General features: G+C 42.4%; 1 protein-coding gene and 1 long non-coding RNA gene across 2 annotated transcripts in view; one reads left to right on the top strand and one right to left on the bottom strand.

Moving 5' to 3' along the window:
- IFT140 (intraflagellar transport 140) overlaps positions 1-16,160 on the top strand; it is a 90,594-nt gene extending 74,434 nt beyond the window's left edge. The window contains exons 18-29 of the mRNA XM_075718192.1: positions 5,212-5,389; positions 8,021-8,211; positions 9,289-9,384; positions 9,752-9,884; positions 9,976-10,119; positions 10,533-10,661; positions 10,876-11,058; positions 12,055-12,261; positions 12,481-12,693; positions 12,777-12,943; positions 13,298-13,439; positions 15,939-16,160. Of these exons, the coding sequence (XP_075574307.1) occupies positions 5,212-5,389; positions 8,021-8,211; positions 9,289-9,384; positions 9,752-9,884; positions 9,976-10,119; positions 10,533-10,661; positions 10,876-11,058; positions 12,055-12,261; positions 12,481-12,693; positions 12,777-12,943; positions 13,298-13,439; positions 15,939-16,139 (1,984 nt within the window). The 3' untranslated portion in view covers positions 16,140-16,160. The remainder of the gene's footprint in view (positions 1-5,211; positions 5,390-8,020; positions 8,212-9,288; positions 9,385-9,751; positions 9,885-9,975; positions 10,120-10,532; positions 10,662-10,875; positions 11,059-12,054; positions 12,262-12,480; positions 12,694-12,776; positions 12,944-13,297; positions 13,440-15,938) is intronic.
- Positions 6,433-13,331, bottom strand: LOC142594517 (uncharacterized). The gene is made up of 3 exons (XR_012831471.1): positions 13,020-13,331; positions 8,409-8,634; positions 6,433-6,582 (listed from the first exon to the last, which is right to left on the bottom strand). It is a non-coding gene; the product is annotated as an uncharacterized LOC142594517 (long non-coding RNA).

Below are 16,160 nucleotides of genomic sequence, written 5' to 3'. Positions count from 1 at the left end.
GCACTGTGGTCTTCAGCCCACTCAGATAATACACCAGTATGAAGAGTATCTGAGGAGCAGTGCAAGGCAGTAGTAACTGCTGTTGGCTGCAGTAATTCAGCAAGCACATGATGACCTTTTTCCCCATGGCAAAATTTCTAGTGGATGTTCTTGTCTGGAAGTAGCTTTTTGCTAACTGATTGTTCCATGCTAGAGAGTGGTTCTGCTCAGTGGTAGGTTAAATTACTCCACACAATTTGCACAGCAGCTTATAAAGCTTTTGGGTCTTTCTGGGTGAGAAATCAGTTACGTAAATGTAAATTTACTTTCAGAATTCCAATAATTTAGATTGTATCAGATAACTATTTGCTTCCATACTGAATTTATCCATTTACTACCTAATAAATTCTGTTTACAGTTGTTTATGCAGGGCACAATCTTTTTTCCTATTAATTTTTAATAGGCAAATGGCTTTCTGTTCAACTAATAACGATATCTAAAGAGAAGCACTCATTTCGTATGAGTAACACTATCAAGAATCTCATTGAATTATGGCAACTTTTCATATATTATTTAGTTCCTTGTTATCTTTTAGTCCCACTGAACAGGCATAATCAAAATCTGATAAATGCATTTTAAAAGCATCTAAAGTAATATAGCTACATCAGATAAAACTTCATTTTTTCAAGTCCCGAGTTTTTTCTGGGTTACAAGAGAACAGACAGTAAGCCACCAATTTTGACATTTTAACTCTCTCTTTATTTTGCAGTGGTTTGAAGATAAGTCCATTTTTATAGATGTGTTTAAAATTTTACATAGTACTTCTAAATGATCAGCTTTTCATGCCTGCTAACCTTAGGTATCACATAGTTTGTCTCTTTGACCATGTCCAAGTCTTCTGTAGCCATTATGCTCCATGGCATGATGCTTTTATCCTATGACTGGTCCATCAGATCCCATGTATGTAAAGTTGATCGTAAATTAATTATCTGGTCAGAATCATCCACTGTTGTACATTTCAGTCAGATGACATTATTCTAACACATTTTTTCAGGGGTTGGGAGGTGCAACTTTAAGTAACTGAAATCAAGGCAAGGGATTAACATTTGAAAAATAGTAATAGATGTTGTTAATTTTCCTTTGGAATCAGCACCTGCTTTGTCCCATCCTTTTCCTTTGCATAGAAAACACCCCCTAGCAGCACGTAGGCAGTGGGTGGAGGCTGGGGAAGGGTGGTGCCCAGTGCCCTGCAGTATTTGTCCAGGCCAGCCCAGACACCATTTACATTAGGTTAAGTCTTGTAGCAAACACTTTGCACCAGAATGGTATATCCACTGTGGTTCCAGTTGGCTGAGCTGCTGAGAATCTGCTTTGAATTTCTTGTACAGTTTATTTTGTGATAGGGAAGTGTCCCTCGTCCCCGCCAAGGACAGCAAAAGCTCTCCCACTTGCTGGATTTATTTCCATTTTTGACAGCCTAGGCTGTGCCTGAGGCATGAGGGGAGAACCACCCGCTCCAGGTAGATGTATGCATTAGAGATGTAATAATATATTATGAGATATTATATATAACATATTGTTACAGATATTTATTAGTATTTCTCTTTGCATTATACAGTAGTCTTTTAAAGCAGAAAGTTTAGGGTCCTGTTCAACAAAGTGGGACCCAAATTGGAAGGACAGCTGCTTTTTTCCTCCTGATAAAGGTATTTAGAGGCAAGAGATGGAACATACGTTAATTTTCCAAATATACCCCATTAAATAGAGGGAGAGAGATTTTGTAGTGAAGTGCTTCAGACATATAAATCTCCAGGACTTCTAAATAATACTCCATTTACTGGATTTTTTCTTTAAACTTTCATGCAAAATGGGCAATGAAAGATACATAGTATCAGAAGGGTTTGTAAAATCATACTGTTAGATGCTATAAACATAGTTTCATACAAAAAGTTCAGATATAAAAGAAGAAGATTTTCATCAAATATGTGATAAAACTTGTGCCCAGTCTTAAGAGACGTCAAAGTTTGCTTTCCAAATCCATAGTCCTATTGATGAAGCCTGAAGCCTAGGAGTTTGGGGTTCAGCAGCAGATCATTTATTCATGTGCTTCATGGGGAGGTGTCGCTCCCCTGGGATGCTCAGGGAGTGCATTCCCATGGCTCTGCTCACGCCGTTTCTGTGTCTGGTCTTCATTAAGTTTCCAGCTGTGGCTGATGAAGTACAGCTGCGAGCAGCTTTCCAGGGGGGCAGAAGAGGAGGAGGAGGAGGGGAAGAACAGGAAATTCCCAGAGCATGAGCTGGAGGCAGGGTAAATCATTACTTGGCATTTTATATGCAACAGCGGGGCCAGGCCTGGAGAGAAGAGTTTCTCGCTACACTAACTGTTGAGAGATAAACCATGGTTGTGCCTGTGATTTAAGTGAGCCTGTTCTGCACCTCCTGTTTCTTGTTCCTTAACCAGACCTGCATTAATTAGCCCACGTTCCTGAGGGGCAGCAAAACTGAGGGGCAGGACTCTTGCTCTAGTGCTGGAAGTGTCCACCTGCTAGGGAGGTTGTGCCATCCCAAGGCCAAGGCTGGTCGTCTTGAGATGTGGAGAAACATGGAAGCATATTGCTGATGCTTCCTGGATCATTCTCTTCTCTAAACCCATCCCTTGACTGCAGGCCTGCCTGCTCCTGCCAGGAAGTGTGCTGGGTGCCTCAAGCTGAATAGTTTGCAAGGGAAATGTCTAAAAACCAATTTGGTGTTATAAAAAGTGTCTGTTCTCTCTGATCAGCCATGGTGTGGAGAGGCTGGAGGTGTCTTTTCAGGGTGAAGGTAAAACTCAGGTTCTGGCTGAAGGTCCCCTGGTCTTTCTGCAGGAGTTGTGGGTGGATCAGTCCCAGTGTCCTGGCCCTGGCCCAGGTTTGGGAGTGCAGACAGTTACCTCCCCGTGGTTTCGGTGAGACACGGTCCATGCTGTTGCCCAGCCGAGGCTTGGTCCCAGTGCTCTGTAGTGGTCAACAGCTCTGTGGTTTGTGCCTCTGTTAGGCAGTGAGACCTTCTGTGTGTTGTGTGGTAGTTTATTTTTGTAAAGTCCTTCAGATCTTTTGCATTTCACAGGGTGGTGTTACTCTGGTATCTTTCAATTTTTTAAATAAGATATAACAATAGATCAATAAATACAAATATATTAATAAGTATATAATACATGCATATGACGATGGTTTTTGCAAGCAAATAGTATGTTGCTATGTCAGAAATACATGTGTACCTTAGCAGCAGTATGTGGAGTGTGGTGCTAAAATGGTCTCTCAAAGCAGAAACAATTTTCTAATATTTTGCTGCAGGAAGAAAATTGAAATAATACAGGTATGTACTTTATCAGAGCAGTGTCCTTCTTGTGAGGGACACGTCTACTGGAAAGAACCAGCCTGTGCATAGTGAGGCACAGCCATGCCCACATGCACAAGATTTGACATCTCTTACCAGTGACAGAACTCGCTGTCCTTGTTGATCAGAGCCAAGTGACAATATCTACCAAGACCTAAACGGTCTTTAAAGGTGTTTTTCATGCTCTTTCCAGTTCCAGATACAGGCAGTGGCTGGAATAAAAGAAAAAACAATTCCAACTTTTCAAAAATTAGGATTGTCACATCTTCTGCTGATAGAAGTCAGCATTTCTATATTGAGTGGCGATGCATAGACTTACACTCAGAAGGATCTAGCGCTGAGTTTTTTGTAAGGCCTTTCCAGTCCAGAAATTACTGTGCTCTGTTTCAATGTTTCTTTTGGCTCCCCAGTCTAGGGGACTTGGACATGTCGGAGCAGAGCATGAGAGGAGGCTGCATTTGAACCACATTCAGCATGGACGTGCAGATGTAAGAAATTCAGTAAAATATTCAGACATGCATTTTTGCTTTTCTGAACAAGCAAAACTTCTGAAATATCTGAAATTTGCCCCTGATTTATCACTTCTGTTTTTACTTTGTTTTCTCTATACTGTTTGGCCTTAATGAAGTTTATGTCACATATTTATGTTGATTACTACCTGAAAACTTTATACCAGTTGTAGCTGCAAATAAAATAAATTCGGAAAAGCATTTTTTCTCTGCCTTTCTTTATTGTATGTGTTTGACAGCACACCGTGTCTCATCTGCTTTGCTGCTTCACGGTTAGTCACTTTCCCCTGTTTGTGCAGGGCTTTCCCACAGCAACTGGGAAGAGAAAAACATTTTGATCATAGGAAAACTGGAAGAGGATTTGCTTGCAGAGGCGGGACCTGAAGTGTCATTCAACTATTTTTTTTTTTCCTTTTTTGCTTTTATCATTTAGATACTTATTTTGTGCTGTGGTGGTGTCTGAGAAGTCTATGGACCATACCTGCACTGAGGTTCACACACTGAAAAAAAAATATTTTGAATGCTTATGGCTTCTATTAATCAAACATCAAACGTAAACAGAATCTACAGAAATCTTTGCTTGTTGCCCCATGTAATGGTAAACTGTGTCGTGGTCCTGTTGAGCAATGCTGCCTGCTGAGACCTGACTTTCCTGCATAGGAGCACAGTGCTCAGCCAGCCCCTGCCTCTGTCTTGGCAGAGGATTTTGCAATGTTAAGTATAAGCTCTTAGCCCTGAGGAGTTCTCATTCTGAGCATTGCAAAGCTTTTCTTTGTGCCATTTTTTATGCAAGTTTTAAATTAGAACATGATAGTTTGGTCAGTTGTTTCCTACACATCATTCCCTGTTGTTGAGTGCAACTATTAGGCTCCTAATAGCTGTTCCATGTTTGAACTATTCAGGACAGCAGTAGGACATTTCCAGTGTAAGGTTTATGTATACAAGACTTTTCTCATTAATTTTTCTTTCAAATTCTGAACATCAATGTGGGGGTATTGTGAATGTCTATATGCTGCAGCTACAGCAAGAATCACAGTGATGGGTGCATGATAAATATTTATATACATGCAAACATAACTGCTTTTGTTTAGACATTGGTGTAAAACAAAACCCACAACATTTCCTTAAGGCTGTGGGCATTCAGCTCCAGAACTAACCTTTATGTCTGAGGCCTATTTCTGTTCCTCTTCAATCTTCGCACAGCAGCTGGAGTCTCTGTTACGTCCAGCAAGTGTCCAATGTACTAATGGTTTTCCCTTTCACACTCTCCTTACATCTTACCTGCTTAGTACCCAAGCCTTAAAGGTGAAACCGTAACAGCTCTTCTTTTCTTTCCCATTTCTCACAGTGAGGCTGTCTGGGAGAACATGGCTTGCATGTGTGTGAAGACTCAGAGGCTTGATGTTGCCAAAATTTGCCTTGGAAACATGGGTCACGCAAGAGGAGCCAAGGCATTGAGGGAGGCTGAACAAGAACCAGAGCAGGAGGCCAGAGTGGCTGTGCTGGCCATTCAGCTGGGCATGCTGGTAAACCCCGCCAACTATATGCATCCAGCAATATCCACCCTGCTTAACTAGGGACAAAAACAGGAAAAACTGATCTCTTTTAAAAAATTCTGAAATGCAAAAACGTTGGTGGGGAGTAAAACCTCCTGCCAGGTTTCCAAGGGGTGTTGAAGAAGAGTTCTGACAATTATTTTCCCAAAGTTGAGTTTTTATCCTAGGGGAAATATGCATCTCCTTCAGCATTGCACAACTCTCTGCTGCACAATTCCTGTGTGACACTGCAGGGGTTTTCCCTGAAATCCAGAGGCTCAGCAGTCCCGAGCCCTTTTCGTGTTCCTCAAAGGGTAGATGAGAATGAGCATGGCAGAATCTGATGCCTGGAAATAAGAGTACCAGGAGCCATAGCTGCCTAAGGGTATATAGCAAGTTAATTTATCTGTTTTCTTAACTGCTGTACAGAATTCATATGGGAGTTTTACACCCATATGAAAAATTGCTGAATGAAGGAAACATCTTTTAAGGATGGTTTATGTGTGAAACATTAAACAGAAAAGCTGTTTTCTTGGGGCATAATTCTTGCAAGCTTAATAATTCTGTGTTTGACTGGATTAAAAAGAAGATGTACTTTGAAGTATTCTAGTTAAAATGTTTCAACAAACATATTTTAAGGTCCAATATGGGAAACACAAGTTCTATTTTGACATGTTTGTTTGTGTTCTGCCAGAGAATGAGGGCTTGCTTAAGGCATTTAAGCAGTTTAGGCAAAATTGATGTTTCCTGTGGGGTTGGAGAGCTCTGGCAAGTCACATTTGCTGGTTGTGCTGTCCCAGGGATGCCTGCTCTACTACAGTCGCTCAGACTTCCATCCTGGCTTCTCTCGTTGTGGGAACAGTAACTTACCTGGATCCAGCACAGCCAGAGGACACGGTCAGGCCGTTCTCCCCATAGTCTGGTGCATGGGGAGACTGTTCCTTGTACCTGAACCTGGAGCCCAACCTGGCAGCAAATACATACCAAAGGGGACCTTGTCTTTCCCATGTGTCTTTATTGTAGTCTGAACCCACTCCCCTTGATTACCAATAGAACTGAGATCTAAAATGGGTTTGAGACCAGCACTATCATGTGGATTCAAAACTGACCAGAGTTAAGTTAGATGAATGATAAGAGCATGTATTCCACTTGGTTTGCCTTTATTTAATGTCTTCTTCAATGATCTGTAAGAAAAGCAGAGATTTTTTTAGTTTGGGAACCACAAAAGATCCAGGCGTATGATCTGTAAGAGGGAAAACTGGGAAAGGAGAATTGATGAAATATAATTCATAGGAAATCATGAATTAGATAAAAAAAATGGCAAGGTGCTGTAACAGCAAAAACCTGTTTGGGGCTACGTTTGAGGAGACACTACATCCTGGGGCTTTGATTTGATAACTTCTGTCTATGTATTTGTTGCAGCTACAGCTGGAACATTGACTTCCACCCTTAAGTGTCTTATTACCAGAAAAAAAACCATAGATGAACTGGAAGAAGTTCAGAGAAAATCAGTGCAAATTGTTAAGCTCTTGGAAAGGTTTCACAGACAAGGAAATCTTTAAGACAGCTGAATAATTAGAATTTGGTTTAAAAAGGTGTTGAGCAATCTACAACTATTTTAAGAGTCTAAATGCTAGAGAAATAGAGTAACTATTCTGAATTAAAGTGAAGAAGAAAAGGAAAATTCAAACTAAATGTTTGTAAAAGCTTCCTGGCAGAGAAAGCTATGAGGGTGAAAAGTGTCAATGCTCCTTCTTTTGGATATTTAGATCTATTCAGAGAGGCAGAGGGGAACTGTAGCAAAATGAATGCAGTTCTGCTGCTTTTTTTCATTTCATACAGAATCATAGTACAGGCATCTTCCATCTCTACTTTCTATACTTTTTTGAATTTGAAGCAATGAGAGACAGAAACTATTTTTCTGTCTTGGATAGATAATCTCAATTTACTAAATATAGTGTTCAGTTGGACAGCAGTTGGGTGGAGCAGGAAAATTCCTCTTCCACAGGAGTACCTCTCCAAGTGTAAAAATAGTAGTACCAAATTTGCTTGCCCTTGCATTGGCATCGGCAAAATCCTCCTAGTTCTGTCTTAAATTAATAGCATTTATTCCCAGGAATGGATCTCAGTTATCCATGAACAGCATTCCTACCTCTGAGATATGCTTAGAGGTCACAGGGTGTCCCCAGGCATGTAACACCTTCTTGCCAAAACCCCTGGTGCCTAGGACCTTCTCCTGGACCTCACTTCTGGGTAGGCAGCGTGGCCATTAACTGTAGCCCCACATGAGCATATCTCCCCTTTCTGAAATGGTTTACACTCCTGGTGACAGCGTTTAATTGTTGATGGCTTGCTCATATCACCCCCCAGTTGATACTGTACAGTAAATTCCAGAATCCGAGTGCTTTCCTTATTTTCACATAAACATCCTGTTTCCCAGTAATGTGCTATTCCAGGCTACACATATTTAGTTGGATAAACCCCCTGCCTGAATTATTGTTACTTTAATTGCATTACAATGACCTGCACTAATAAACTACTCAGAAGTGCAGTGTCTGTTGTGAATGACACCTATGAAACACTGGCTGGACCTAATGAGGTGTTTGTATGCTCTCCTTCCAGGAGGATGCGGAGCAACTGTACAAGGCTTGCAAACGTTATGACCTCCTGAACAAGTTCTATCAAGCCTCAAACCAGTGGCAGAAAGCCATTGAAACAGCAGAAGCTCATGATCGGGTTCACCTACGCACCACGTACTACAACTACGCTAAGCACCTGGAGGCAACCAGAGAGCAGAGTCTTGCACTCACCCAGTAAGCACCAGCCTGTGGCACCAAGGGGATTTGGAGCCTTGTTCTCCTGTGAAGGCTGGAGACAGGCTGAGGATGTCTCCTGATGACTACTAATAACTGATTAAAGTCTTTTCCTGTTTCTGGTGCTTTCTATCTCATGGAGTGAAAGCTTTGTTACAATAAACTTCCCAGCACCCTCCCAGGCTAATAAAGCTTACCATCAGAAAGGTCTTGTCGGGGCCAATAGTTGAACCGCACTAATATCCAGTCCTGTACTTGTCTCTGGAAAACCACTGTTGTCTTTTCCTTCCTTTTCCATGACAAAAAAAAAAAAAAATTAACTTGTTTACTTCTCCTGAGAGTCCCAGACACAACTGCTGTGGCAGAATTTAGTCTGACTTGGGAGCTTCTGGCACTTGGTCCTCTCCTGTGACTGATGAGTCCCTAGAGAAGTCAGAGGTCATTTTTAATGTGTTGTATTTGTTGGTTGAACTCTTGTTTTTATATGAGTTTTACCATATGAAGCCTCACAATATAATTATAATAATAATAATACAATACAATCACTTCTGTTCAAAGTAGAGCTCTGATGTGATCAGACCGACCCATTAGACAATCAAGGTCGGCAGGGAGGTAAGGAGAGACTGTAACAGTGGCTGGTGGCATAAATGCAGTGATCTCCCAGTAGTAGAAAAGAAGCTGAAGTTTCAGTGGATGGCAGAAGGACCAGGCAAGATGAGGAGCCCAGGGCTCTTGCAACCTTTTCAGCCAGTTGCACAGGGATGTGCTTAATGTTTGGGGAGCTTTCTGGGATTTTTCTTTGTGCCACCACTGGCACTCTTAAAGTATTTACTGTTCTGTGATCACATTGTCTTCCTGATTCCTGGTGCCTTGCAGGACCATTGAACTTTTTATTTTTGATGGTACTGGCAGACTGCAACTGATCTTACAGTGAACATAGTAATACAAGTGAAGCAGTGTTACCAGTGTTGTCCCTCTATAGCTGGCAAACAACATTAAATGGATTTTTTTTTACCCAGGAAGTGAGCTAATAAGAAGGTAGTCATTTCACATCTAGTATGTTCTTTTTCTCTACAGCTATGAGAAGTCAGACACGCATAGGTTTGAGGTACCTCGAATGCTCTCTGAAGACCTACAAGCCCTGGAGAACTACGTCAACAAGATGAAAGACAAGTCAGTGCTATGCTTGTTCCTTCTCCCGAATGGGACTTTTAGGTCTGAAATACAGCTTGTGAAGAGAGCAGGGAAGGAGGAGTATGAATCCTCTCAGCCACAAGTTCAACCCCTGCTTTATCCATTATGATCCTCCTACAGCTTTTCAGGATTACGCTATATCTCGCTCCAGAACTGCCACATTAGATATCTAGGCTGAACTCCCTTGTAGTGCAGACTTTTGAACATCACCCTTGAGCTGGGGTAAAGCCTTCTTTCTTCTTCATTCTAAAAAAATCTATCTAGTCTTGAGATCAAGATCTCCAGGAGTGAAAAATGCAGTCTCTGGCAATTCTTGTAACTGCAGTTAATACTGTTGCTTTTCTAGGAGCCTGTGGAAATGGTGGGCACAGTACCTGGAGAGCCAATCAGATATGGAATCGGCACTAAAATACTATGCACTGGCTCAGGATTATTTTTCCCTAGTCCGTGTCCACTGCTTTCAGGGCAATATTCAGAAGGTAAGGCAGCCTGCTCCCATCTGCTTCCAGAGAATTCTTATTCCTGGGATGAGTATGGGCACAAAGTAAAGCTATATGATTTCCTTTCCAGGCTGCTGAAATAGCAAATGAAACGGGGAATGGGGCAGCATCATACCACTTGGCCCGCCAGTATGAGAGTCAGGATGAAATCAAGCAGGCTGTACATTTCTACACCAGGGCCCAGGCATTTAACAATGCCATCCGCTTGTGTAAGGTATGTGAAGAGGTACATTTATGCACAAAAGCAAAGTAGGATTCTATCATTAGGCAGCATACAGAATGAAAGCGGTACAAGTTGGTTGTGCCCATTCTGTCTTGTGAGACACTGGTTGCTCATATACAGCCCTCTGTGAAGATGCTCCTGGTTTCTGCCTTCACCTTCTGCAAAAGATGCATCAATAAAGGCTTGGCTGTGTGGGACATTATTTTCTTGCACATCCCAACAGAAAACTGCCTGAAACAAATTATCGTCATTGCAGGTCAAAGTTACTTGGGTTGGTATAGGTTTTACACAGAAGAGGGTTGATGGGCTACTATGTGACAGTATAAAGCCGTAGGCTTGCCCAAAGACAGAATTATGAAATCTGTTTGCTGCATATCTAGAACCAAATCTTTGCTTTTGAATAGGAGAACAATTTAGATGATCAGCTGATGAACGTGGCCCTCCTGAGCTCTCCGGAAGACATGATAGAGGCAGCCTGCTATTACGAGGAAAAGGGGGAGCAAATGGACAGAGCTGTCATGTTATACCACAAGGTAAATGTCTTTTAGGTAAAAAATACCAAACTTTAAACTGAAGCAGTTCCTACAGCAGAGGAACATTAAATCAACTGTAGTTTTTACTATGTGTACTGTTTATTAGTCATTTCTTCATGGTGGGTAATGCTTTATTAATCCACTCTAGGATATTCTGTAAACTGATTCGGCAGTGCTTATTCTAGTCTTTAAAGACTCATTCTTAATTTTGCAGGCAGGACATTTTTCCAAAGCACTGGAGCTAGCCTTTGCCACACAGCAGTTTGGGGCCCTACAGCTAATTGCTGAAGACCTGGATGAGAAATCAGACCCAGCTCTGCTAGCCCGCTGTTCCGATTTCTTTATTGAACATGCTCAGTATGAGAAGGCAATGGAGTTGCTGCTAACAGCCAAAAAGGTAAGCTCCAGCTTCTCTGGTCCCTCCATGCACAGGTAAAGAGGAGCACAACAAGTATGTATGTGCATGCACATACATTTAACGTTGTTGGTAAACAGATATGCAGAGACATTTGTAAGGTTTAAAGTTTCTTCTCATGCCAATGACTCATGGGGTGGTAGCCCACTGGCTCCGCTCTAAAAATGGATTCCTGACTTTTTGTCTTATTTCTGGCTTAAAACCTGCAGATTTTGCACTCTTGGGAAAACAAAAACTCCTACTCTCTAACATATTTGGAGACAGGGAAATTATAACATCATCAGTCAAAAAACCCAATGCTGTCCCTCTTGTCATACCACCAATATAGTTAAGGCACTTCATTTCTCACCTAAACTTTTACACGCTTCTACAATGCCCTTATTATTGTGCTGGCAACTCAGCCTTACCAAAATGCTGGGTACCAAAGCAGTCCTATAACCACTCCTCTTTAATGAGCTCCTATGTCTTACTTTCTTCCATGTTTTGCAGGGCTATAGCAGCTCTTTTCTGGGCTAAAAGCTATTGTATATTCTACTCATAATTTGTTCCTAAATGGGAAGTAGCAAAATATTTAACAAAATCTTTCAGATGCCTGTATTGATTTTATTTGTATTTGCTGAAAATCTTAATATAATCAATCATGCCTAATAAATCTGACTTGTATGTCTCTGAGAATTTCACGTTCAAAGAGACAAAATGGATCAATCTTTAGTGCCACACTAGTGTCCTCTGAGAAAACAGGTAACAATGGTCTTCATGGAAGAACAAATGTGTTCTTAGCTAACAAAATGAGACAGTGTGTACTTGAACAGAAGTTGATGTCAGGATGCTTAACTACACAACAATGTTCTAGATATAGTATCCACAGCCACTAGCATTTGTACTTTCTTATAGCTAATATCTGCAGGTTACGCCACAACCAACATGGAGTATCACTATAGTGTTTACAACATCTCATTGCTTTCTCACTTCTATTAGTACCATGAAGCTCTGCAACTTTGCCTGAAGCAGAACCTGACCATCACAGAGGAGATGGCTGAGAAGATGACAGTCTCTAAGGACTCCAAGGACCTCTCTGAGGAGTCTCGGAGAGAGCTGTTGGAGCAAATTGCTGACTGCTGCATGAGACAAGGCAATTACCACATGGCGACCAAGAAATACACGCAAGCAGGAAACAAGTTAAAGGTCAGCCTGGATAAGTAGAAAAAAAAGCTGAAGAGGCTGAGCCTATTACTTTCCTAAGATTTCTCAGAACAAGGGTGTTTTGAGAAGTAAATCTTGGAAAAGTCTTCATGCAGTAGGCTATCCAGACAAGGCTTCCTAGCCATTTTAGCATAGCTTGTGTTTTTGCATTCACAATGATATTTTCTCCCCTCTTCCCCCGTGCCCTCTTTCCACTGCTAGGCTATGAGGGCACTGCTGAAATCTGGAGATACTGAGAAAATTGTCTTCTTTGCGGGAGTTTCCAGACAGAGAGAGATTTATATCATGGCAGCCAACTATCTACAATCACTGGATTGGTGCAAGGACCCTGAGATTATGAAGAACATCATTAGCTTCTACACTAAAGGAAAGGCCCTTGACCTGTTGGCAGGTTTCTATGATGCATGTGCTCAGGTACATCCCCCTTCTATGACTGCTAAAGGTGTTTGGTTTGTTAGCTCTGGAGCAAGACATTCGTCTCATTTCTCCTCTTGCAGGTAGAAATTGATGAGTATCAGAACTATGAGAAAGCACAGGGAGCACTGACAGAAGCATATAAGTGCCTTTCAAAAGCAAAGACTAGAAGCCCTCTGGAACAGGAAAGCAAACTAGCACATTTGCAAAGCAAGATGACCCTGATTAAGCGATTCATCCATGCTCGGAGGTGAGCTGCAGTATTCAGAGCATGTGAACTATTGACAGAAATATCATACAAGAAGAAAAGTTGTACTAGTACCTACAGTTTAATAATTTGCAGACTTGCTTCTAAACGCTGCTGTTAGGTTTTTATAGCAGGGAAACCATTATGTGATTTTATTTTTTTTTGAAGTGCTGTTGACATTAAAGGTGAACAGGTAACCTGAAATATAAACAAGTGTATTGATCAAGGAAAGTGTAGCCAGAAAGGCAATTGTGAAACATAACACAGAAAAAAAAAAAAATCTTCCCTGTTCTTCACATGACAAGCTGAATGCTCTCCCCCAAGATTGTTAACAGTTTCCTTTTGCTCTTTTACTAGAGTTTACTCTGAAGATCCCAAAGAAGCAGTCAGACAGTGTGAACTTCTCCTAGCTGAACAAGATTTTGACAATGCCATTCGTCATGGCGATGTCTTGGGATTTCTGGTTGAACATTATGTACAAGTGGAGGAATTCCATATGGTAAGTTAATTCTTAATTCTTCCATCTACAGAGCCTGTATGTTATATACACCAGTGCAGCTTGGTATAGCATAGTTATCTCCTACAGGAAGACATTCCATAGTAGGGGCTCCTTTATAGGAGTGAAACTGCTCAGCAGGGTGTGGTAGACTTCAGGAACTATATCCATATTAATGTATTTTTCATTTCATAGGCCTGAAGAGAAAAAGAAAGCTCACAGGACATAGAGCATAAATAGTGGTGGATTCTTAAACATTCCCAGTTCTTAGATAAGAATAGAAGGGTCTGTCTAGGTGCATGTCTCAGCAATTACACTGTACTTAATTTTGCCACCTAGCCAAAGAAGAAAAGAAAATTGTAAAATTGCAGTCATTTGAGGAAATGGTGAATCAATTCTTCAGGGCAGAAGTGCCACACACACCAGCGTTTGAACTAAACTCTAATCTGATGCTATTGTGAAACATAAGGCTGCAGAGTGCTAGTTTCTCCAGCTGTGCTGATTAACTTTATTTTTAACATGTTGTTTTGACAGTGCTTCAGCTATCAGGAGAATGTAAAAACAGCCTTTGAGACCCCCCTTTTTTTTAACTGAAAAAGATAGAATTGACACAAGTCACTATGAAAGGTCATCAAGGCTGAGGTACTTAATGCCTTCTTTGCCTCAGTCTTTAATGGTAAGACCAGTTGTTCTTGGGGTACCCAGCCCCTGAGCTAGAAGACAGAGACAGGGAGTAGAATGAAGCACCCATAATCTAAGGGGAAATGGTTAGTGACCTGCTACACCATTTAGACACACAGAAGTCTATGGGACTGGGTGGGATCCACCCAAGGGTACTGAGGGAGCTGGCGGAAGTGCTCACCAAGCCACTTTCAATCCTTAATCAGCAGTCCCAGCTAACTGGGGAGGTCCCACTTGACTGGAGGTTAGCAAATGTGATGCCCATCTATAAGAAGGGCCAGAAAGAGTATCTGGGGAACTACAGGACTGTCAGCCTGACCTTTGTGCTGGGGAAGATTATGGAGCAGTTCATCTTGAGTACGCTCAACAGGCACGTACAGTAAAACCAGGGGATCAGGCCCAGTCAGCATGCGTTCATGAAAGGCAGGTCCTGCTTGGCTAACCTGATCTCCTTCTGTGACAAGGTGACCTGCTTAGTGGATGAAGGAAAGGCTGTGGGTGTTGTCTATCTAGACTTCAGCAAAGCCTTTGACACCATTTCCCACAGCACTCTCCTGGAGAAATTGGCTCCTCACGGCTTGGATGGGTACACACTTCACTGGGTAAAAAGCTGGCTGGATGGCCGAGCCCAGAGAGTTGTGGTGAATGGAGTTAAATCCAGTCAGCAGCCAGTCACAAGTGGTGTTCCCCAGGGCTCAGTATTGGGGCCAGTTCTGTTTAATGTCTTTATCAATGACCTGGATGAGGGGATCAAGTGCCCCCTCAGTAAGTTTGCAGATGACACCATGTTGGGCAGTAGTATTGATCTGCTTAAGAGTAGAAAGGCTCTACAGAGGGATCTGGACAGGCTGGACCAATGGGCCAAGGCCAATTGTATGAGGTTCAACAAGGCCAAGTGCCAGGTCCTGCACTTGGGTCACAAGAACCCCATGCAACCCTACAGGCTTGGGGAAGAGTGGCTGGAAAGCTGCCTGGCTGAAAAGGACCTGGAGGTGTTGGCTGACAGCCGGCTGAACATGAGCCAGCAGTGTGCCCAAATGGCCAAGAAGGACAACAGCATCCTGGCTTGTATCAGGAATAGTGTGGCCAGCAGGAGCAGGGAAGTGATTGTCCCCCTGTACTTGGTGCTGGTGAGGCCGCACCTGGAATACTGTGTCCAGTTTTGGGCCCCTCAGTACAAGAAGGACATTGAGGTGCTGCAGCATGTTCAGAGAACGGCAACAAAGCTGGTGAAGGGTCTGGAGCACAAGTCTTATGAGGAACAGCTGAGGGAACTGGGGTGGTTTAGCCTGGAGAAAAGGAGGATGAGGGGAGACCTTATTGCTCTCTACAACTACCTGAAAGGAGGCTGTAGTGAGGTGGGTGTTGGTCTCTTCTCCCAGGTAAGAAGTGCTAGGACAAGAGGAAATGGCCTCAAGTTGCGTCAGGGGAGGTTTAGATTGGATATTAGGAAAAATTTCTTCACGGAAAGGGTAGTGAAGCATTGGAACAGGCTGCCCAGGGAAGTGGTGGAGTCCCCATCCCTGAAGGTGTTTAAAAGACATGCAGACATGGCACTTAGGGATATGGTTTAGTGGTGGAGTTGGCAGTGCTAGGTTAATGGTTGGACTTGATGATCATAAGGGTCTTTTCCAAGCTGAGTAACTCTATGAGTCTATGTTAGCAAAAGCTACAACTTCTGGCTAAGTGTTAGCACCCTTCAACACTGAGCTCCTGTCAAGAGCTCAGCCATGCACTAAGGGTGGATGCTTTTCACCATTTTGCTGGGACTCATATAAGCAGTACACCCCCAATAACAGTGATCTCTGTGTATTACTTTAGGCTTACCGGTATCTGGAAGAGATGCAGAAAAGAATTCCACCCATGAACCTGACGTACTACATGACTCAGCAGACTATTGAGGCAGTTCACCGAGGAGTAGGCATTCCTGTAAGCCGAACCCTGGTTCCACAGCAAATTTGCCACAACAGTATGGATAACAAAGAGGTGGAAGAAGCAGCTGATGAAGCAGAGGATGCTTGACAACTTACACTTACCAAATAC

This window comes from Pelecanus crispus, chromosome 11 (genome assembly GCF_030463565.1).
Source record: "Pelecanus crispus isolate bPelCri1 chromosome 11, bPelCri1.pri, whole genome shotgun sequence".
NCBI classification, from domain to species: domain Eukaryota; kingdom Metazoa; phylum Chordata; class Aves; order Pelecaniformes; family Pelecanidae; genus Pelecanus; species Pelecanus crispus.
Note: the sequence above shows the minus strand (reverse complement) of the source record. Positions and strands in the feature narration are given on the sequence as shown.